Here is a 23,604-nt window from a genome sequence, read left to right on the forward strand (position 1 = left end):
GGGGATCATTTTGAAGTAGTATTCCTTCTCTTTGGACATTGCAGGTCTCATTTATCATCCTTGATATAAATTCAGAATTTCTTGTTCGCAATGTATTTTTCTTTAAATAAAAAATTAGTCCTTAACCTTGTATTTGTCAAGATTAAACAGGAAAGTTTGAAGGGCACATACTGTTTTATCTCATAAAATCATATTGTTTTGAAGATTCAGTAGAATTATCGATTGTTCTGGAAGATAATGACATTTTCATCGGCCTGGAAGTTTTATGTTAGCAGATTCTCAGAGTTTTCTACTTATGATTTAATCACTAAATTTTTTATTTGTGCTTGAAAGAAAATTTTAAATCTGTGGTTAAAGTTTTTTTATTTTCTGAAATATATCATTGGACAATATTTTGTCCAAAACTAAAGTCCAGCAAAAATGTATGTCATTGATATCCAATTATACACCAATCCGGGGATGAAATCTTTCCTTTGTCAAATGTATTGAATCAGATAAATATGTGCAGCCCTTGGGGCCTCTTGCTGTTTTAGATGATCTAGTGTAGATATTTCTGTATGAACTGGTTGACACAATAATACAGATCCGTTAGTATCCTAGTTACTTTTAACGGGTGTGTAGGGACTTTTTGATCCGCCTTTGATCCTTAATCTGAGATCTAAGTTTGATTCCGCTTTTCGTGTTTGATCAGCTTAGTGACAATTTGAATTTTTCACAACAAGACTTTTAAATTTCTTGGTGTTGTATATAGTTTTATGTGAAAAAAACCATTAAATAAACAAAATTTCATTCTTGTAAGCGAAGAGATTTTGTTCAAACTTTTGGACTCGAGTTAATGCAGCTATAGGATTTATAACATTCCGATGCCTGACTTTAGGATTAGCTAGGATTAGAGAGTTCAGAGTGTAATTCTGGGATTAGCAACGATTAACGTAGGTATGCATCTCTGTGGTCAGTCAACAACTTGTAAAGTGTTCATCAGGTTTCGGCCATAAGTCGTAATCTGTCAATTTCCCGCCATTTTATTTTGCTTCAGTATTTTGCAATTTCCTTAGTGATGCTTCAAGGAATGTTGGTGAAAGTTGGTATTTGACTTAAATATGAGTAGCTACAGATAGAGTTGAAGATTCTGGGGTTTGGGGTGAAGGTCAAGGTCACTCTTGCTAGTTTTAGCTTGGGCTGTTAGGGGACTTGTATTGCTTGTTACAGCTGTTGATTCTAATTTTTCAGGAATAATGTAACATGAAGAATATTGTCAGAGAAAGTGAAATATAAAGGATATAAGAGTTAATCAATTTTCCACTAATTCACAATCCAGTTAATTATTAGAATAATTAACAATATATCAGCATATATATATTTAAAAAAAATAAGAAAAAAAAATATTTAAAAATCAAAACATATATACCAAGTCAATGATGATCTGATTAAATCATTATAAGCCTTCCTCTGAGAAATACTGATTAAATCATTATTAGCCTTCCTCTGAGAAATACCGCTCATCTAGTATAATAGGATTGGTACATTGTATACCGCTCATCTAGTACTTCATCTGATTAAATCATTATTAGCCTTCCTCTGAGAAATACCGCTCATCTAGTACTTCATCTGATTAAATCATTATTAGCCTTCCTCTGAGAAATACTGCTCATCTAGTACTTCATAGGATTGGTACATTGTAAAGACAAATACCGCTCATCTAGTACTTAATATGATTGGTAGATTGTAAAGACAAATACCGCTCATCTAGTACTTCATAGGATTGGTACATTGTAAAGACAAATACCGCTCATCTAGTACTTCATATGATCGGTACATTGTAAAGACAAATACCGCTCATCTAGTATAATAGGATTGGTACATTGTAAAGACAAATACCGCTCATCTAGTATAATAGGATTGGTACATTGTAAAGACAAATACCGCTCATCTAGTACTTCATAGGATTGGTACATTGTAAAGATAAATACCGCTCATCTAGTACTTCATAGGATTGGTACATTGTAAAGACAAATACCGCTCATCTAGTATAATAGGATTGGTACATTGTAAAGACAAATACCGCTCATCTAGTATAATAGGATTGGTACATTGTAAAGACAAATACTGCTCATCTAGTATAATAGGATTGGTACATTGTAAAGACAAATACTGCTCATCTAGTATAATAGGATTGGTACATTGTAAAGACAAATACCGCTCATCTAGTATAATAGGATTGGTACATTGTAAAGACAAATACTGCTCATCTAGTACTTCATAGGATTGGTACATTGTAAAGACAAATACCGCTCATCTAGTACTTCATAGGATTGGTACATTGTAAAGACAAATACTGCTCATCTAGTACTTCAAAGGATTGGTACATTGTAAAGACAAATACCGCTCATCTAGTACTTCATATGATTGGTACATTGTAAAGACAAATACCGCTCATCTAGTATAATAGGATTGGTACATTGTAAAGACAAATACCGCTCATCTAGTACTTAATAGGATTGGTACATTGTAAAGACAAATACCGCTCATCTAGTACTTAATAGGATTGGTACATTGTAAAGACAAATACCGCTCATCTAGTACTTAATAGGATTGGTACATTGTAAAGACAAATACCGCTCATCTAGTATAATAGGATTGGTACATTGTAAAGACAAATACCGCTCATCTAGTATAATAGGATTGGTACATTGTAAAGACAAATACTGCTCATCTAGTATAATAGGATTGGTACATTGTAAAGACAAATACCGCTCATCTAGTATAATAGGATTGGTACATTGTAAAGACAAATACCGCTCATCTAGTACTTCATAGGATTGGTACATTGTAAAGACAAATACCGCTCATCTAGTATAATAGGATTGGTACATTGTAAAGACAAATACCGCTCATCTAGTACTTCATAGGATTGGTACATTGTAAAGACAAATACTGCTCATCTAGTATAATAGGATTGGTACATTGTAAAGACAAATACCGCTCATCTAGTATAATAGGATTGGTACATTGTAAAGACAAATACCACTCATCTAGTATAATAGGATTGGTACATTGTAAAGACAAATACCGCTCATCTAGTACTTCATAGGATTGGTACATTGTAAAGACAAATACTGCTCATCTAGTATAATAGGATTGGTACATTGTAAAGACAAATACCGCTCATCTAGTATAATAGGATTGGTACATTGTAAAGACAAATACCGCTCATCTAGTACTTCATAGGATTGGTACATTGTAAAGACAAATACCGCTCATCTAGTACTTCATAGGATTGGTACATTGTAAAGACAAATACTGCTCATCTAGTATAATAGGATTGGTACATTGTAAAGACAAATACCGCTCATCTAGTACTTCATAGGATTGGTACATTGTAAAGACAAATACTGCTCATCTAGTATAATAGGATTGGTACATTGTAAAAACAAATACCGCTCATCTAGTACTTCATAGGATTGGTACATTGTAAAGACAAATACCGCTCATCTAGTACTTCATAGGATTGGTACATTGTAAAGACAAATACCGCTCATCTAGTACTTAATAGGATTGGTACATTGTAAAGACAAATACTGCTCATCTAGTATAATAGGATTGGTACATTGTAAAGACAAATACCGCTCATCTAGTACTTCATAGGATTGGTACATTGTAAAGACAAATACCGCTCATCTAGTACTTCATAGGATTGGTACATTGTAAAGACAAATACCGCTCATCTAGTACTTCATAGGATTGGTACATTGTAAAGACAAATACCGCTCATCTAGTATAATAGGATTGGTACATTGTAAAGACAAATACTGCTCATCTAGTACTTAATAGGATTGGTACATTGTAAAGACAAATACCGCTCATCTAGTATAATAGGATTGGTTCATTGTAAAGATAAATACTGCTCATCTAGTACTTCATAGGATTGGTACATTGTAAAGACAAATACCGCTCATCTAGTACTTCATAGGATTGGTACATTGTAAAGACAAATACTGCTCATCTAGTATAATAGGATTGGTACATTGTAAAGACAAATACCGCTCATCTAGTATAATAGGATTGGTACATTGTAAAGACAAATACTGCTCATCTAGTACTTCATAGGATTGGTACATTGTAAAGACAAATACCGCTCATCTAGTATAATAGGATTGGTACATTGTAAAGACAAATACCGCTCATCTAGTACTTCATAGGATTGGTACATTGTAAAGACAAATACCGCTCATCTAGTACTTCATAGGATTGGTACATCGTAAAGACAAATACTGCTCATCTAGTATAATAGGATTGGTACATTGTAAAGACAAATACTGCTCATCTAGTACTTCATAGGATTGGTACATTGTAAAGACAAATACCGCTCATCTAGTATAATAGGATTCGTACATTGTAAAGACAAATACTGCTCATCTAGTATAATAGGATTGGTACATTGTAAAGACAAATACCGCTCATCTAGTATAATAGGATTGGTACATTGTAAAGATAAATACCGCTCATCTAGTATAATAGGATTGGTACATTGTAAAGACAAATACCGCTCATCTAGTACTTCATAGGATTGGTACATTGTAAAGACAAATACCACTCATCTAGTATAATAGGATTGGTACATTGTAAAGATAAATACCGCTCATCTAGTACTTCATAGGATTGGTACATTGTAAAGACAAATACCGCTCATCTAGTACTTCATAGGATTGGTACATCGTAAAGACAAATACTGCTCATCTAGTATAATAGGATTGGTACATTGTAAAGACAAATACTGCTCATCTAGTACTTCATAGGATTGGTACATTGTAAAGACAAATACCGCTCATCTAGTATAATAGGATTGGTACATTGTAAAGACAAATACTGCTCATCTAGTATAATAGGATTGGTACATTGTAAAGACAAATACCGCTCATCTAGTATAATAGGATTGGTACATTGTAAAGATAAATACCGCTCATCTAGTATAATAGGATTGGTACATTGTAAAGACAAATACCGCTCATCTAGTACTTCATAGGATTGGTACATTGTAAAGACAAATACCACTCATCTAGTATAATAGGATTGGTACATTGTAAAGATAAATACCGCTCATCTAGTACTTAATAGGATTGGTACATTGTAAAGACAAATACCGCTCATCTAGTATAATAGGATTGGTACATTGTAAAGACAAATGCCACTCATCTAGTATAATAGGATTGGTACATTGTAAAGACAAATACCGCTCATCTAGTATAATAGGATTGGTACATTGTAAAGACAAATACCGCTCATCTAGTATAATAGGATTGGTACATTGTAAAGATAAATACCGCTCATCTAGTATAATAGGATCGGTACATTGTAAAGATAAATACCGCTCATCTAGTACTTAATAGGATTGGTACATTGTAAAGACAAATACCGCTCATCTAGTATAATAGGATTGGTACATTGTAAAGACAAATACCGCTCATCTAGTATAATAGGATTGGTACATTGTAAAGATAAATACCGCTCATCTAGTACTTCATAGGATTGGTACATTGTAAAGACAAATACCACTCATCTAGTATAATAGGATTGGTACATTGTAAAGATAAATACCGCTCATCTAGTACTTCATAGGATTGGTACATTGTAAAGATAAATACCGCTCATCTAGTACTTCATAGGATTGGTACATTGTAAAGACAAATACCGCTCATCTAGTACTTCATAGGATTGGTACATTGTAAAGACAAATACCGCTCATCTAGTACTTCATAGGATTGGTACATTGTAAAGACAAATACCGCTCATCTAGTACTTAATAGGATTGGTACATTGTAAAGACAAATACCGCTCATCTAGTACTTCATAGGATTGGTACATTGTAAAGACAAATACCGCTCATCTAGTATAATAGGATTGGTACATTGTAAAGACAAATACCGCTATCTAGTACTTCATAGGATTGGTACATTGTAAAGACAAATACCGCTCATCTAGTATAATAGGATTGGTACATTGTAAAGACAAATACCGCTCATCTAGTATAATAGGATTGGTACATTGTAAAGACAAATACCGCTCATCTAGTATAATAGGATTGGTACATTGTAAAGACAAATACCGCTCATCTAGTACTTCATAGGATTGGTACATTGTAAAGACAAATACCGCTATCTAGTACTTCATAGGATTGGTACATTGTAAAGACAAATACCGCTCATCTAGTACTTAATAGGATTGGTACATTGTAAAGACAAATACCGCTCATCTAGTACTTAATAGGATTGGTACATTGTAAAGACAAATACCGCTCATCTAGTATAATAGGATTGGTACATTGTAAAGACAAATGGCATGTGGATGTCTTTACAAATGAGAATAATTTATTAAAATCAGTACCAAGTACTGTGTCACCCCGAATAAGGTCATATTGAAATGGTGCCGTACTGATGTTACATTTTCCTTAAAAAGTCGAAATGACATTTGTTGTTGTCATTGCGATTAGATTAGTTTAGTACAAAAAAGTCTACATGACATTTGTTGTTGTCAATCACAATCAGTCACATGTAGTTATAGCACAAATAAGTCTAATGAATTTCGTTGTTGTCGTTAGTTTAAGTTGGTACAAAAACGTCTGTGTGGTCGAGAGTTAGATAAGGAAGGCGGATAAACTGATGTATTGATTGTGAGTGGAGCCTGTGTGTTAGTCGTATGTGTAGCGTGGATCTTCCATTCTCGGATCATTTCAGGAAATCTCCTATCAAATATAAGACACATCGATGGGGGCTGAGGTTATGCAAGATGTAGCAATGACAAGTGACAAATTCATATCCAATTTATATCTAGATTGAAAATAAAAAAGGTGAAAATAATTTAAAAAATAAAATAAAAATTAATTAAAAAAAAACAAAAAAAACAATTAACAAAAAGTTTGATTATTAAACAAATTTGACTTTTAATTGCAATATGTAAATAAATGATAAATAATTAAAAAAAAAGTTGAAGAGAGAAATCTAGTGTCTAATGTGGAACTCCTGAAAACCAAGGATTATCTGTGTTTTTTATGGCCTATTTGATGGTACTGAGGCTGATTGTGATTTGTAAGCCCTCCCAATTTGTCGCTGAAGAATTCGTATTTGCTAAACCTGTCAAATGAGGGCGAGCATGTTTTTTGAACATCAATATCTGTAATTTCATCCGGGTCAGAACAACCAAATTGGGAACTAGGTGAATTCTACTGCTTAACTGTGTGTAAACAGTCTGATCAATAATCCTACATGGCTGTTATCTAGGCCAGACCAATAAATATGATTCTCTACACCAGTACGGTGTGTTGTATCTAGGCCAGACCAATAAATATGATTCTCTACACACCGGTTTGTTGTATCTAGGCCAGACCAATAAATATGATTCTCTACACCAGTACGGTGTGTTGTATCTAGGCCAGACCAATAAATATGATTCTCTACACTGTACATACGGTGTTGTATCTAGGCCAGACCAATAAATATGTGGATTTCCTACACCAGTACAGTGTGTTGTATCTAGGCCAGACCAATAAATACGATTCTCTACACTGTACATACGGTGTTGTATCTAGGCCAGACCAATAAATATGTGGATTTCCTACACCAGTATGGTGTGTTGTATCTAGGCCAGACCAATAAATACGATTCCCAACGCCAGTACGGTGTGTTGTATCTAGGCCAGACCAATCAATATGTTGATTGCCAACACCAGTACGGTGTGTTGTATCTAGGCCAGACCAATAAATATGATTCTCTACACCAGTACGGTGTGTTGTATCTAGGCCAGACCTATAAATATGATTCTCTACACATGGGTTTGTTGTATCTAGGCCAGACCAATAAATATGATTCTCTACACACGGGTTTGTTGTATCTAGGCCAGACCTATAAATATGTTGATTCCCTACACCAGTACGTGTGTTGTATCTAGGCCAGACCAATCAATACGATTCTCTACACCAGTTGTCTGTGGTTTGGGTAACATCATCAACATACGTCGGCGGTTAGAATACTTCTTGTCTCTGGTCTGGGACAGTTTTAAGTCTTGTCTCTGGTCCGGGACAGTTTTAAGTCAAGAACGTCAACAAACACAAGCGAGACGACATAACTTGTTTTCCGAAGGATGAATAGCGAGACAATTGTTCTCCGAAGGATGAATAGCGAGACGATTGTTCTCTGAAGGATAAATAGGGAGATGATGTACTTGTTCTCCGAAAGATGAATAGCGAGATGCCGTACTTGTTCTCCAAAGGATAAATATGATTCCTTTATTACAGAAGATTTTGTTATTTTAATGACATGTCCTTCTGTAAACATGCGGTCTGTTCGTTATGGTTCTCGTGTGTTGTGGTAGCTATAGAGATTGGATCACTTTTCTCCCAATCAGTTCTCCCAATCAGTGTTATTATTCAGTTATTGGAATTTTTGCCAGCGATTCTAATCTGATACAGTTACTGGTGTAGCAGCTCTGTGTGAAGAAAATCTGTAATTGATTTTAATTTTATTAGTTGATCAAATATTTTTTTGCTATTTTTTGATGATCCAATAATTGTATTGCCCCTCAAATTAAAAAAAAAACACTTTCCGATTTGAGTTAATGAATTCCTGTTGGTATGTATACTGGAACCTCGTATCTGGTTGTGGGATGAATTCCTGTTGGTATGTATACTGGAACCTCGTATCTGGTAGTGGGATGAAAATACTAAGAGAATGGTTCGTCACTCATATCTTTAAGCATTATTGAATTTAGAGATGATCCTTCTTGTAAAAAGCATTTTGTTAACTTTGGTGATTATCCTCTACATACCAAAGCATAATGTTTAATTTGGAGTGATGGGACAAAGGAAACTGTAGTTGGAACTAAAGATTGTCCCAGACATGCAAAAGCATATGATGTATTTGGAGATTGTGACAGCCCTATCGCTCCAATATAGGGGACACCGTGGCACCCCTATCCTCCAATATAGGGGACACCGGGGTACCCCTATCCTCCAATATAGGGGACACCGGGGTACCCCTATCCTCCAATATAGGGGACACCGGGGTACCCCTATCCTCCAATATAGGGGACACCGGGGTACCCCTATCCTCCAATATAGGGGACACCGGGGTACCCCTATCCTCCAATATAGGGGACCCCCCCCCCCCCCATACAGATGCTCCCCCTTTACCTCTACAGATAACCATTGCAAGATAAATATAAATACAGTCATATCTAAAAATTAATACACTGGTCAGTTTGGTAAGAAAAACAGAAATTAATTCACTTGAATTTTAAAGCGGAAAATTAAAGATATTTTTGAACTGGTACTTGCAGAAAGGATACAAGGAAATGCTAATTCACAGACATAAATTTTATTCAGTGTGTAAAAAAAGTGCATTTTCTGTCTTGTTTGTAAAATGAATAAAGCCATTTAAAAAGCTGGGAAGTTTTATAATTCATTCTTTAAAGGTTTTTAATCGGTATACACATCATCAAGTACGATATATTAAAAAAAAACTTTGTTTATTTTCAATACTAGGAGTATTTGGACTAAAACTTTATGAGGAAAATGCATATATATAGGTCTGAAAGATTTAAAATTCTAAGCTATAGAATATGCAGTATTTAATTTTTTTAGGATCACATATATGTCGGCCATAAAAAATCTTTAAAAAAAGAAAATCAATTGTAAAGAAGAAATTAGCATTTTAGATTTATTGGTGGTTCTTCCTTCGTTGATAGCTTGACTTTAATTACACACATGTTTAAATCATGCGCTTTGTGACAGGTTTTCACCTGTAATGGCCGGTGTTCATTTGCAGTTCAAGCTGTAAATGTGGCCTGTAAAATAGAACTCTTTATGTAAAAGTAATAAACGACAAATTGTTTTTAATATCAACATGACTTTTCTTTATTGAAATTGATTCTAAGGTTCAGATAAACATAACTTTGTGCTTGTCCTTGCTGAAATTTTTAGAATTTAAATATAAAAAATTACAAGTTTCAGTTTCTACTGACTTTAATGACAAAGTAGTGATTCTTTTGTTTGACTCCAAATTTTTGTTTTGTTAATATAATATATACAATAAAGATTTCGCCAGTTGGAAGGGAGTATAACTTCTGTAGATAATGTCAGATTAGATGTTGTTTGCATTGATTTAGTAAGATTAAATGTTCTTGACATGAAGTTTAGAAGGTGTCGAGGGTCAGACCAGAACGGGGTTCATTTCTGTACATAAGGTTTAATGTTAGATTGAACCGTTCTGTTGGTATCGGAGCGACTTATATTTTCACACAACTAAACTTTATAGAATTTTCGTCATATGTTACTGCAGTATGCTACCTTCTTTACAATAAATTAAGGATAAAGCTTACCACAAAAAATACCCCACTAAAATTAACCAAAACCTACCTACAAAAAAAAAACACCACAAAAATTATGCAAAACCTACAACAACAAAATAAACTCACCAAAATTGTCCAAAACCTACAAAAAAAAACAAAAAACTTCACCATAATTATCCAAAACCTACCACAAAAAATGACAGATGGAGACCCACCTGAAATACTACAAACTAATCACGAAAAAAATGAATTAAAGCTGTTGACACCCACCAAAATTATCCCAAGCCTATCACATCGGATAACAAATCTAACACACACAAAATTAAAAATGTAAATCTACCAAAATTATCCCAAGCCTATCACATCGGATAACAAATCTAGCACACACAAAATTAAAAATGTAAATCTACCAAAATTATCCCAAGCCTATCACATCGGATAACAAATCTAGCACACACAAAATTAAAAATGTAAATCTACCAAAATTATCCCAAGCCTATCACATCGGATAACAAATCTAGCACACACAAAATTAAAAATGTAAATCTACCAAAAATATCACAACTATCACATTAAATAAAGAAACTACCACAAAAGATTAAAAAAGTAAATCTACCAAAATTACCCCAAACCTATCAGAATAAAAAAATCCCCGATTGTCCTGAACATGTCTCGACAAAGTATTGGGGAGATATTGGTTGTGTAGGGAAATACTGGTGTTATAACAAGATACAGCAGGAACTTATCCAGAAAAAGGTCTCTATATCCCAAAAGGCTCGGAAACGGCTTCTAGAATGAGGCAGATTTATAGATAGCGACACTGGAAATGTTCCGAGTCATGAATGGCAGCGAATTCCATCATGTGGTTATGTTTATGAAGTGTCGTCCGTTCGATTAGCCGAGGTCCCTTGTTGTTTGTTCTGATTATGTAAAGGGATTCGGTTCTTGATTTAGTTCTTAAAAGTCCCAAATTACTTTTTACTTTTTGCGAAAACTTATTTAAATTTGTTTTTATCTGTCCTGTGGAGGAAAAATGAGGTTCTTTTTGCCAGAATCAACTCTTACCAGTACTGTCTCTTATTCCGAGTGTTGTGGACTCAACATTTAATATGAAAAAATCTTAATCATTGAAATGTTTGTTACCAGATCTAGAGGATGATTTTACTTACATAAGCATTTGCAGCTGTATTGTATCTTGCAGAAATTTGTTTTTGTTCGTTTCAGAAATTTTCTGGACTTTGGACATATATATTTGAGCAAATAGAATAATTGTGTTCCCCAAACAAGGACCCAAGTATTTCCCAGGAATTTTCAGTATATTATGATACTGCCAGTCCAATGCTGAATTACTGAAATATACATTGGTGTATGCACATTGAATTAATATTCGACACTTTTTTTTGATTTTCCAGGAATTTCTGGGAAATTTTCCAGGCAGCCTGAGGATGAGACGGTAGAAGAAGGGGCAGTCGCACGATTTCAATGTAACATCCGGGCCTCTCCCCCGCCACTGTATACCTGGCTTAAAGATGACGAACATCTCAACAATGATGACAGGTGAGACAATCTCGGAAATTACAGTTTAAAATCCAGACCTTAGAAATTACAGTGTAAAATCCAGACCTTAGAAATTACAGTGTAAAATCCAGACCTTACAAATTACAGTGTAAAATCCAGACCTTACAAATTACAGTGTAAAATCCAGACCTCGAAAATTACTGTATTTGTTTTTGATAGATAGATAAGCATTCCAGTAAACATATCTTAAAAATTATATTATGTTTTCAGACATATTATCATATCTACGGGTATTCTACAAATCTTGGACGTAAATGCGGTCGATGCTGGTCAGTACTGGTGTAAGGCCACACCAGGGAAACTCCACGATCTCCCTGACCAAGTGGACAGCATCAAGTGGAAAAAGAGCAGTCCAGCCACGCTCACTGTCAACCCAGGTAGTTATCTCCCTTTAAATGCTAGTTATCCCCCCTTTGAAAAATTGTTTGTTCTGTTACAGAAGTGAAATTATCTCCCCTTTTTCAAAAAAATTGTCTATTAAAAAACTACTGTTACAGAAATGTAATTATCTCCCCTGTTAGAATAAAACCTGAATTATCTCCCCTTTGTCCAAAAATTGTCTGTATTAAAACTACTGTTACATAAGTGAAATTATCTCCCCAGATAAGTAAATCCTTAATTATCTCCCCTGTTCGAGTAAAACCTTAATCATCTCCCCTGTTAGAATAAAATCTTAATTATCTCCCCTGTTCGAGTAAAATCTTAATAGTCTCCCCCTGTTAAAGAGAAATCTTAATTGTTTCATCTGTTAGAGCAAATCTTAATTATCTCCCCTAGTTTTTTTTTTTTTGCGCCCTGTAAATTCTGACTTCTATTCTGTTTCAGGAACAGGCAGACGACGTCTTGCAATAAAATCTGGACCTGTCAACACTACTGTACAGGAGGGTCAGTCTGTGGTACTAGAATGCCTGGTGGACGGTTATCCTAAACCTCAAGTCACATGGGAGAGAGATGGTAAGTGTTGATAGCCTTGGGGATAGGGAGGTGGTTGGATATGTGTCATGAACGATTTGTGCAGCTTCGGATTATTTGGGAGAATAATAGTGTCTGTGGTACAGATGGAAAGACAGGTGGTTTGATATGTATCGTGTAGACGGGTGGTTTGATATGTATCGTGTAGACGGGTGGTTTGATATGTATCGTGTAGACGGGTGGTTTGATATGTATCGTGTAGACGGGTGGTTTGATATGTATCGTGTAGACGGGTGGTTTGATATGTATCGTGTAGACGGGTGGTTTGATATGTATCGTGTAGACGGGTGGTTTGATATGTATCGTGTAGACGGGTGGTTTGATATGTATCGTGTAGACGGGTGGTTTGATATGTATCGTGTAGACGGGTGGTTTGATATGTATCGTGTAGACGGGTGGTTTGATATGTATCGTGTAGACGGGTGGTTTGATATGTATCGTGTAGACGGGTGGTTTGATATGTATCGTGTAGACGGGTGGTTTGATATGTATCGTGTAGACGGGTGGTTTGATATGTATCGTGTAGACGGGTGGTTTGATATGTATCGTGTAGACGGGTGGTTTGATATGTATCGTGTAGACGGGTGGTTTGATATGTATCGTGTAGACGGGTGGTTTGATATGTATCGTGTAGACGGGTGGTTTGATATGTATCGTGTAGACGGGTGGTTTGATATGTATCGTGTAGACGGGTGGTTTGATATGTATCGTGTAGACGGGTGGTTTGATATGTATCGTGTAGACGGGTGGTTTGATATGTATCGTGTAGACGGGTGGTTTGATATGTATCGTGTAGACGGGTGGTTTGATATGTATCGTGTAGACGGGTGGTTTGATATGTATCGTGTAGACGGGTGGTTTGATATGTATCGTGTAGACGGGTGGTTTGATATGTATCGTGTAGACGGGTGGTTTGATATGTATCGTGTAGACGGGTGGTTTGATATGTATCGTGTAGACGGGTGGTTTGATATGTATCGTGTAGACGGGTGGTTTGATATGTATCGTGAACGATTTTTGCTGCTTTGGGTTAAATCCACCAATTATATAATTACGAATTATCAAACGCATCACCAAAGGAAATACACCAAGAACCTGATGGTGAGTAGTTTTAGGGTTATAGGGTCAAGGTCACCACAACTATTTTTAGAAAAGCTTAATCAGGGCTCTAGGCTTCATTTCTAGGAGTGTGGTGATGCTTCACATATCATTAAAATCTTTTTTGGGAATCTGTCATGGTTGAGAGGGAATTTATATCACTTACGACGACATTTTAAAGGTTGTTTTTGTGTTTTTTCCCAGACGGTTCAGACGTAACCATGGCAGCTGTAAAGTATGGTTTCTCTAACCTGAAGATTCTCCAGGCGACGTCAGCACATTCTGGTATCTACATTTGTAGAGCTAGAAGTGGAGGGAAAGACTGTGTCCGCCCGAGCGACACTCTCTGTACACAGTAAGTTACGTGTCTCCGAGATACTCGTCATGTAATGTTATTTCACCTCTCTGATCCTCTTTTTACAGTAATACTGCTATCATTTGTCCAGAGAATTTTGTATGTTTATAACAGCGGTTGCAATAGCTCATTTGGTTAAGAGTTCCGGCCACATATCCTCTGGTGAAGATCTGAGGTGTGTGGTGCGACGGTCCCTTCCATTGTCGGTTTGTGTTTCTCTGAAAGCTGAGAAATTTACTGGTTCATGTTGTCATGGTTGTGTCCTTGGGCAAGACTTTTTACCCTAATCACTCTGGATGACATGTGATAGGTCTGTCATATGTTTTTCAGTGAGGTAGCCACCAGCTACTACAATAATGCCCCACCTCAAAATAACACTGAGTGTTCATGATAAAACCAAACAAATAAGTAAACTATGTATTACAAGAATGGCCAGGAAAAAGGGAAGGTTGTATGGATGCAATTCAATTTTCATCCTTTTTAGTTTTGATGCATCACAGGTTGGCCTGAATAAAGAGGTCAGGCGTAGGAAGAAACTCGATTATCACTTGTTCACCGGTATTGGTGGTGTCCTGCTGGGTATCATCTACAGCACGCTTCATTGAGATAGCACTATAAAGTTGGCATCAGTTTCGTGGCATCCCAAGGAGCCCAATTCCCAATTGAAATTATTTCATTTTTAAGGCAAATTCCCAAAATTTGCAGTTTACTCCTTAAGAAATCTTCCCCATTCACCAGTTTTCTTTCCAAAATGAGACCGAAAAGGCCCTTTCCCAAACTAGTTAGAGAAAGCCCTGACCTCTGTTCATGGTAGCTTTTTTGTAAAATCTACATTAATATTTGCCGATGTTTGATGAAGTCCATATTTGTGTTTCAGCTCGCCCGGTGATCACCCAACCTCCCCAAAGTGTGCAGTATGTGCCAGCCCATAGTACGAGGTTTGAGTGTGCTGTCGAGGGTAATCCACGCCCACAGGTTCAGTGGCTGAGAAACGGAACAAAAATCATGGCAGCTGCTAACCACCAGGTTTGTATACAAGAAACAAAATTAAAAGTTTTAATTTAATTTAAATTAAATAAAGGAAAAGGGAAAAAAAGGGGAAACAAGGGGGGGAAAAATAAAGAAAAAGAAGAGAAAAAAAAATACGGAACGACAGAAAAAAAAATGGAATGGCAGAAATAAAAATACGGAATGGCAAGAATGCAATTCCAGAAAAAACACGTCATATGTCACATTAGCAAGTTATTTGAAGTCAAAAATTGAAAAAAAAGTAAATAAATAATTAAATAAATGGTTCCAAGCATAAATCTATCTTGAATTGCATATTGGTTAGAAGCTGTTTTTCTGGATAATTTACTATCAGTTTTAATAATTTTAGTCAGTTCACAGTTGCATAAATTGAAGCGAGGGAAACAAATGCTCTTTATTATGGAAAAAAGCCTCACTAGATTTAGCATAAATAAATACTGTCAAAGGGAGATAACAATATATGTTGATAGGAAATTCAACAACAACAAAAAAAAAATTCACAGAAAGAATACAAAATTTTGTGAAAATGAGATGAAAATGATATAAAACTCATCAAGCTGAAGAGTTTATAGTTAGGACAGGCGGAGGTAAGTTAGGACAGGCGGAGGTAAAGTTAATGTTGATATATACAAGTTGAAGAGTTAATAGTTAGGACAAAAATGTTGAAGGCATTATTGTCAGGACAAAGGGAGATAAATGTGTCGATATATATGAATTAACCAATCATGTCTTTGTAGATCAAAGAAAACAACGATCTGGTAATCACGGGGACGGTGCCACAGGATTCTGGGTACTATCAGTGTGTCGTTGAGAATGTTGTCGACTATGACATGAGGATCGCCAGACTGGAGATTAAACCAATAAGTAAGTCAAAGGGAAAAACAAGTTTTTTATTTAATCCATTAATTTTACAATCAGTATTTAGAAATTTGGGATTCTGCAAAAAGTGCTTGTTTGCTTATAAATATAATAGGTAGAAAAAAATTCTCTTTAGAAAAATTGATCCTCCAGAATGGATCGAATTCTGGATTAAAGATAGAAAAATTTAACTCCAGAATGGAGCAAATTCTGGATTAAGGAGAGGCCACTTTCAAAAAATTCATTGTGAAATTTATTTTTTTTCAGAAACGGCACCACTACCACCACAAGGATTACATGTCCAGGTGCTGTCAGCCACGTCCATGGTTATCGCCTGGGAGTCCAACAGTCAGCGACCAGTGTTAGCCTACTCCCTCAACATCGTCAATCGTGACAGTAAGTTCTCCGGGGGCTTGTTGTTGATAGTTATAAGTTGTTTATCAAAAACATTGAAATTGATACCAGTAAGCTGTACACGGCTTTGTTGTTGATAGTTATAAGTTGTTTATCAAAAACATTGAAATTGATACCAGTAAGCTCTGCTGAACTTTGTTGTTGAAAGAGTTTTGAATGATGCTATCACAAGTTTTACTCTCATTCCAAGGAGCACTGCAGATGGCGCGATGAAAAACTTTCATAAAAACTTACATTTGCTTGCAAGTATGTGAGAAAAATAATCAAACTTGGGTCTGTTCCGCGAACAAGGATATCCCAACCCTCGTGTAAGAGTTTGGCTGGCCAGCACTCGACAAGCCTCGTGCTGACTGGCCAAACTCTTAAACTTGGGTTGAGATATCCCTGTCCACGGAACAGGCCCATGATAGATTCTATTACTCAATAATACCCGTCACAATTATCCCAGTTTTTCTCCGCATTATAATCAGTGGGACCGTAGGTGTAGAGGCTGTTAAACATTATGTCTGTCTGAGGTAATCATGAACACATGTGACCTTTATTTTTACAGCTGGCGAGAAGCTGAACACCAATGTTATCCAGGGCATACACAATGAAAGAGTAGACCACTTGTCACCTGCCACCACTTACGAGATCTCCGTGCGTGCCTACAATAAAAATGGTGCAAGTGCATTTTCGGATGTGGAAGTCGTCACTACCTTCGAAAAGGGTAAGTTTTCACTTCTTCCTCCCCAGCTTGAACAGGGGGTGAGGAGGCCATTGTTCTGCATGATGTGTTTTTGCCTTCCATCAGTCCCAAAACTCTCCTGTCCTACTTGGTGAGGCTTGTATCAAAAGTAGGTCAGAGGGAAGGAGGCCAATGACCTTACATATCATCAAGGATCCCAATTCACTACTTGTCTGTGGAATTTTACTCAAGGGCAAGGGTCAATCTATATAAGTGAGGAAGTGTGTATCAAACCAGGTAACTCCGACCTAAATTTTGACCTTTGACCTGCAACAAAGAAAACAGTTTGTCCATTCTTGGAATTGTAATTTCACATTCAGTGGGGCCTGGAATTGAATTAACATTAGGTTAACATGTTGTTGTACTGAAATTAGGAATTCCTTGAAGTAAGATCTTCTCCATCTGCTTTCAAGAAACTGTTGTGATCTTGGGTATGTCTTCAATTGGGCTAGTTTTCAAGAGCTGGTAATCTGAAGATTTTGACATATGGCAAACATTTGTAGCTTTTCAGCTTGCTTTGGTCAAAGTATACAGACTAAAAAAATAGTTTGAAATTTTGACCAAAAGTTTATGATTCTGTTTCTCACAGAACCGTCGGTTGCACCAATGATTCGTATCACCAAGACAACATCTACCAGCATTACACTGGAGTGGGACGAGTTGCCACGGAAACAGAGAAACGGAGTGATCGTCGGCTACAAAGTGTTTTACCAGAAGGATGGGGAGACTGCTATCAGGACGGATGAAGATAATAACGGAGACAGTCGTTCTTTTATCATCAAAGGTACGGAATTCTGATATCTTGTAGACGGAAATTATCTCATCTGCCTTCCTACCTGATAAGGATATTACCTGTTGAGCATGCTTATTTGAGTTGGACTAATTGACCTTTTGACCTTTATATCTCTCCCATTCATTTTGCACGGAACTTTCACCAGAAGAATTATATGATTAATATGTTTAGCAAAGTATACGGACAGGTCTGAGGAGTATTTTTGAGTGCCAACGGGAGTTGGACATCCATTATAGTTAAAGCATCGAGCTGTTTAACATTGAGGCAAATTTGCATGTTAATGGGGGACTAAGAGTAAATAAAGATTAACACATTACTTAAAGTAAAACGAATGACTACGCCATGCAATAAACGTACCGATCAGTTCATTTGTTTATGTTTTAGACTTAAAAGAACAATGATTATACTGTTTTAAAAAAAGTTGACCATCATTGACAAAGATTTGCATGTGAGTTGGTGTGTCCGGACATTTCCTAGGTGTGATAAAGGGACAATTTTGCCAGTTTTACAAAGTTAGTAATTAATTTGACGTAAGTTTTTCTATCGTTGCTGACTCGTTACATGTCCTGTTGATAGGACTGGAGCCAAACACAGAGTACAACGTCCGCATGTTGGCGCGGACAAGTATAGGGTATCCGAATCTAAAGGAGGACCGCTGGCCCTGGGTTCATGACAAGACACAGCCTCAGTGTAAGTATACCCATTAACAGGTTTAGGATTCACAGCTGTAAACCTACATAATTTAGAGGTTATCTTATTTTAGCTTTTTTTTGCGCTGGATCTATTCCTGTAAATCATGGTTGCACTAATTGCAGGTTTCGTGCATTGTTCTCTATGGCAGGGATAGTGGGGATGGTAATTCATCATTACGCCAATCTGTTTTGGTTTGGTTATGAGCTAAAATTTGAGTGTGTCAAAATAAGTACATTCACAAACTTTTCCTTATGGCAGCTGGAAATGCGATCCATGCCAATCTTATCGTCCACCACTGTTGGCGGAATGTAGTTTCATTTTCCAAATTTATGTGCATTACATAACTTACCATAGTGTTGTCCACGTCGGTCCCCTTCCATCTTGTCCTGTCCAAATGGAATGTAACTAGCTAATCTAGGGAGCTGCCAAGGTTTCGGGGTGTCAACTGGCAGCAGGGGAATTTATTATATGTTGACATTTTTCAGCCCGCCAGAATGATTCTGTACCTGACCCGCCTACCCTGACGGTGATATCACTTAACGCCTCGTCTGTAAATATAACGTGGCATCAGGACGTGCCACGAGTCCCCTGTCACCATGTATAAAGTCATCCTCAAACGCCTCAAAGACTCTGATCAGTCTCAATACCAGTACGAAGTCCAGCCCACCAAACAGAACCTCATTCTTACTGACCTGTGTAAGTTTAAATTGTAGTAGTTTGAATAAAACTTCACTCATGATGGAAATTGGTTGCAAGACAGTAATTTTAATCTCTATCCTGTTTGTGAATTTTAACATTCTATTTAATATTGCTATTTTTTTACACACAAAGAGAAAAAAAATCTTCTGCTGATGGAATCAATAGAGTTATGTCCCTTTGTTTCTATTTGACATGGAAGTTTGGCTGGTGATGGTGAACATTACTCTGTTATCAATATTTTTTTCTTGCAAAAAACATTTTTATTACAGACATTTTATGTTCTTGGATGAAATTAGAATTATTTATTTTTCACCTTGAATATTTTGTATAGAAAGCTAGAGATGGTATATTCAACACCCCAGTGTGTTCACTGTTATATCATTCAATCACAAGTTGACCGAGAAATGTTTTTTCTTTGCTAATAATGTACTCGGATAATATTAGATAAAATAGATATTATAATTGTATTGAGAAACAAAACCTACTGTGATCACTTATAAGTTATCTAATCTGCTAGTGACATCTATTACACCTATAAGTTATCAATCTGCTAGTGACATCTATTACACCTATAAGTTATCTAATCTGCTAGTGACATCTATTACACCTATAAGTTATCTAATCTGCTAGTGACATCTATTACACCTATAAGTTATCTAATCTGCTAGTGACATCTATTACACCTATAAGTTATCTAATCTGCTAGTGACATCTATTACACCTATAAGTTATCTAATCTGCTAGTGACATCTATTACACCTATAAGTTATCAATCTGCTAGTGACATCTATTACACCTATAAGTTATCTAATCTGCTAGTGACATCCATTACACCTATAAGTTATCTAATCTGCTAGTGACATCTATTACACATATAAGTTATCTAATCTGCTAGTGACATCTATTACACCTATAAGTTATCTAATCTGCTAGTGACATCTATTATGTGACGTCATAATACTGTTGCTTTAAGGGATAAATATCAACGTATTTTCGTCCTGATAAAGACTGAGACAAGCAGCATATGATAAAAAGAAGAAACCATTCTCTGTAGCTATTGTGGCTGTTTACCCCGATTAAAAAATTTGTTATTTTCAATATTTTCAAGACGATAATAATTTCATTGTTTCAGTGAATGAGACTTTCTACCAAGTTTCACTTACGGCTTCTAACCAATTTGGGGAATCTGGCGCGGTGATCGAGGAGTTTCTTACGTCTGAGAATCCTCCCCCACCTGCTCCGGTGAACCTCCACGCGACTTTTCTGGCCTCGCGCGAAATCAGTGTGGAATGGTCACAACCAGAATTCTCCCTGGACATCCTGTCGTACCGTGTCCAGTATCGGCCGGACAGAGGGAGTTCAGCCAGAGAATCATTTATCATCACGTAAGTATCGGTACTGTCCCGATAATGAAGGTGTGTTTATCATCACGTAATTATACCAGTACTATAATATTCTGGGTGTGAAAGAAAATGTGTTGATCTTTATGTAATGTAAACAACTTGGAAAATTAAAAAAAAAGTCTTAAGTTTGAAAACCTGATTTGTTGTATTGAAAGTGACATGACCCAGGGATCTTTATGTAATGTTAACAACTTGGACATTTTTCATTTTTTAAAAGTCTTAAGTTTGAATACGTGATTTGTTGTGTTGACAGTGACACGACCCGGGCAGCCATAGTGGACTTGATGCCGTATACCTACTATTACATAGAGGTTCAAGCTTCGGCCAGATCAAGGAAAAGCAAATTCAGCAAGTCCATCTTGTTACGTACACAAGAAGATGGTATGTATGATATCCCAGTAAAATTAATTTTCATCTAGGTAATTTAAAAGATGTCAAATCCTATTTAGCTCCCTTGGTAGTGCTCTCCTGGAAATGAAAACCATGTTTGTCCTTCACCAATACAATCAATATTAATCTTAATAGGTAAATGTTAATATAGACTTTGTTCCTGAAAAGAAATTCATCTCCCACTCAACTCCCTAGGGAGTGATCTCCTGGAAACTTATCTCCCACTCAACTCCCTAGGGAGTGATCTCCTGGAAATTCATCTCCCACTCAACTCCCTAGGGAGTGATCTCCTGGAAATTCATCTCCCACTCAACTCCATAGGGAGTGATCTCCTGGAAACTCATCTCCCACTCAACTCCCTAGGGAGTGATCTCCTGGAAATTCATCTCCCACTCAACTCCCTAGGGAGTGATCTCCTGGAAATTCATCTCCCACTCAACTCCCTAGGGAGTGATCTCCTGGAAATTCATCTCCCACTCAACTCCCTAGGGAGTGATCTCCTGGAAATGAAAGACCCAGGGACAAAGCATGGTTGTCCTTCATGAATAAAATCTATATTTATCTTAACCCTTTCAACCCTAAGAAGCTTTAGTGGACTCAGCCGTTCATTCATGTTTTTGAAGTCCAAAATGGTCAATAGGGGTGAAAGGGTTAATAACTGAATGTTAATAAAGACTGTTTCCTTTTGTTGCTGAAGATAATTTCAGCCCCCACTAACCTCCCTTATGCAATGGAAGATCAATTAATCACCATTTTAGAAGTTGAATGATTTGGAAGAGTTCAAATCACATGCATATATTCTATAGTTTTGAGGAGACAGAAAGGCGAATGACTACATTGATAAAAGATGGGGCTTATAACTTAGAGACTATTTTCGATCTTAATGATTTCCAAAGTTGGAAACATAGTAACGTATTCTCAAGGAGCGAACATTTTGAGAAATGTACCTAGATTTATAATATTATGTGTGTCTTGATTTGGTAAAGAATTATAGAAGGTTCTAACCTTGGCGACCTTGACCTTGTATTCACAGTGCCGTCCGTACCAAGGAACATTGAGGTCAGCTTGAAACGTGGGCTCGGCTCTTGTCCATTGGGATATTCCCAAGTTTCCGAATGGGAATATCACCACCTACATCGTTCGGTACAGGAGTCAGACGGAAAATAATTGGAAATTGATCAGGGTCAACGGTAAGTTACAGACTGGTGGATGTGTGTTGTGTTGGATTGATTTCAACTACAAAATTTTTTTGAGGTCTTCAATTGAAAGATCATAAACTATTATAATCAGTTTCAAGGTTGATCAGTTTTAAAGGTTGAAAATTTCAAGATGAATATGTATGTGTTCTGGTTACATTTTTCCGTCGGAGTACAAGGTGATATTTTACTTCATAGGTTGTTATTGTAGACAATATAGCAGTTTGTTATATTTTCACTGTAGATATCGGTGTCTAGGACATTGCGTGGGCAATCTGACATCTAATTTAACTTAATACCATACAGTGATAACACCAACCTTTTGTGTTTCTATCTGAAACACCAGAGATGTACCTGTAGTCTGCCATTTTGTTTATTATGGGGCCGTGGTGGCCGAGTGGTTAAGGTGTCCCGACACTTTAACACTAGCCCTCCACCTCTGGGTTGCGAGTTCGAAACCTACGTGGGGCAGTTGCCAGGTACTGACCGTAGGCCGGTGGTTTTTCTCTGGTTACTCCGGCTTTCCTCCACCTCCAAAACCTGATACGTCCTTAAATGACCCTGGCTGTTAAAAGGACGTTAAACAAAAAACAAACAAACAAACAAATTATTATGTACACCTTGAGTGTGGCTAGCTCATACTCACAGAAGTTTAGCTTAAAATTAAAACTTACTGCAGTCAGTTCAAGAATTAAACTTAATGACGATTTCCTCTTTTGTATAAACTAGTGTCTTATCACAGACCTCTAATTGATAAAAATGACTAAATCATTTATCATGACTTATTTTAACAGGTTCTCAGAATGTGGCTCATATTGACAACCTCAAACCTGGACTCTACAACGTCGAGGTTACAGCATGTACGAGTGCCGGACAGGGCCCGAGGTCTAAAAATAGCATCCACATCATAGGTGTTGGGGAACAAAGCACAGGTAAGGGGAGGTCACTCTAAAAGTGGACAGTGTTGTGTAGGTAAGGGGAGGTCACTCTAAAAGTGGACAGTGTTGTGTAGGTAAGGGGAGGTCACTCTAAAAGAGGACAGTGTTGTGTAGGTAAGGGGA

At 36.6% G+C, this 23,604-nt stretch overlaps 1 protein-coding gene across 1 annotated transcript in view; it reads left to right on the forward strand.

Annotated features, from left to right (window-relative positions):
* LOC117315827 (protogenin-like) overlaps nt 1-23,604 on the forward strand; it is a 64,540-nt gene that overhangs the window by 35,210 nt on the left and 5,726 nt on the right. Inside the window, exons 3-19 of the mRNA XM_033870228.1 lie at nt 11,751-11,895; nt 12,127-12,293; nt 12,742-12,870; nt 14,191-14,341; nt 14,826-14,920; nt 15,219-15,367; nt 16,108-16,234; nt 16,496-16,624; nt 17,193-17,351; nt 17,959-18,153; nt 18,739-18,852; nt 19,341-19,457; nt 20,687-20,939; nt 21,211-21,338; nt 21,516-21,878; nt 22,415-22,537; nt 23,338-23,475. Coding sequence (XP_033726119.1) covers nt 11,751-11,895; nt 12,127-12,293; nt 12,742-12,870; nt 14,191-14,341; nt 14,826-14,920; nt 15,219-15,367; nt 16,108-16,234; nt 16,496-16,624; nt 17,193-17,351; nt 17,959-18,153; nt 18,739-18,852; nt 19,341-19,457; nt 20,687-20,939; nt 21,211-21,338; nt 21,516-21,878; nt 22,415-22,537; nt 23,338-23,475 — 2,682 coding nt within the window. The remainder of the gene's footprint in view (nt 1-11,750; nt 11,896-12,126; nt 12,294-12,741; nt 12,871-14,190; nt 14,342-14,825; nt 14,921-15,218; nt 15,368-16,107; nt 16,235-16,495; nt 16,625-17,192; nt 17,352-17,958; nt 18,154-18,738; nt 18,853-19,340; nt 19,458-20,686; nt 20,940-21,210; nt 21,339-21,515; nt 21,879-22,414; nt 22,538-23,337; nt 23,476-23,604) is intronic.

This window comes from Pecten maximus, chromosome 17, assembly GCF_902652985.1.
Source record: "Pecten maximus chromosome 17, xPecMax1.1, whole genome shotgun sequence".
NCBI lineage: Eukaryota > Metazoa > Mollusca > Bivalvia > Pectinida > Pectinidae > Pecten > Pecten maximus.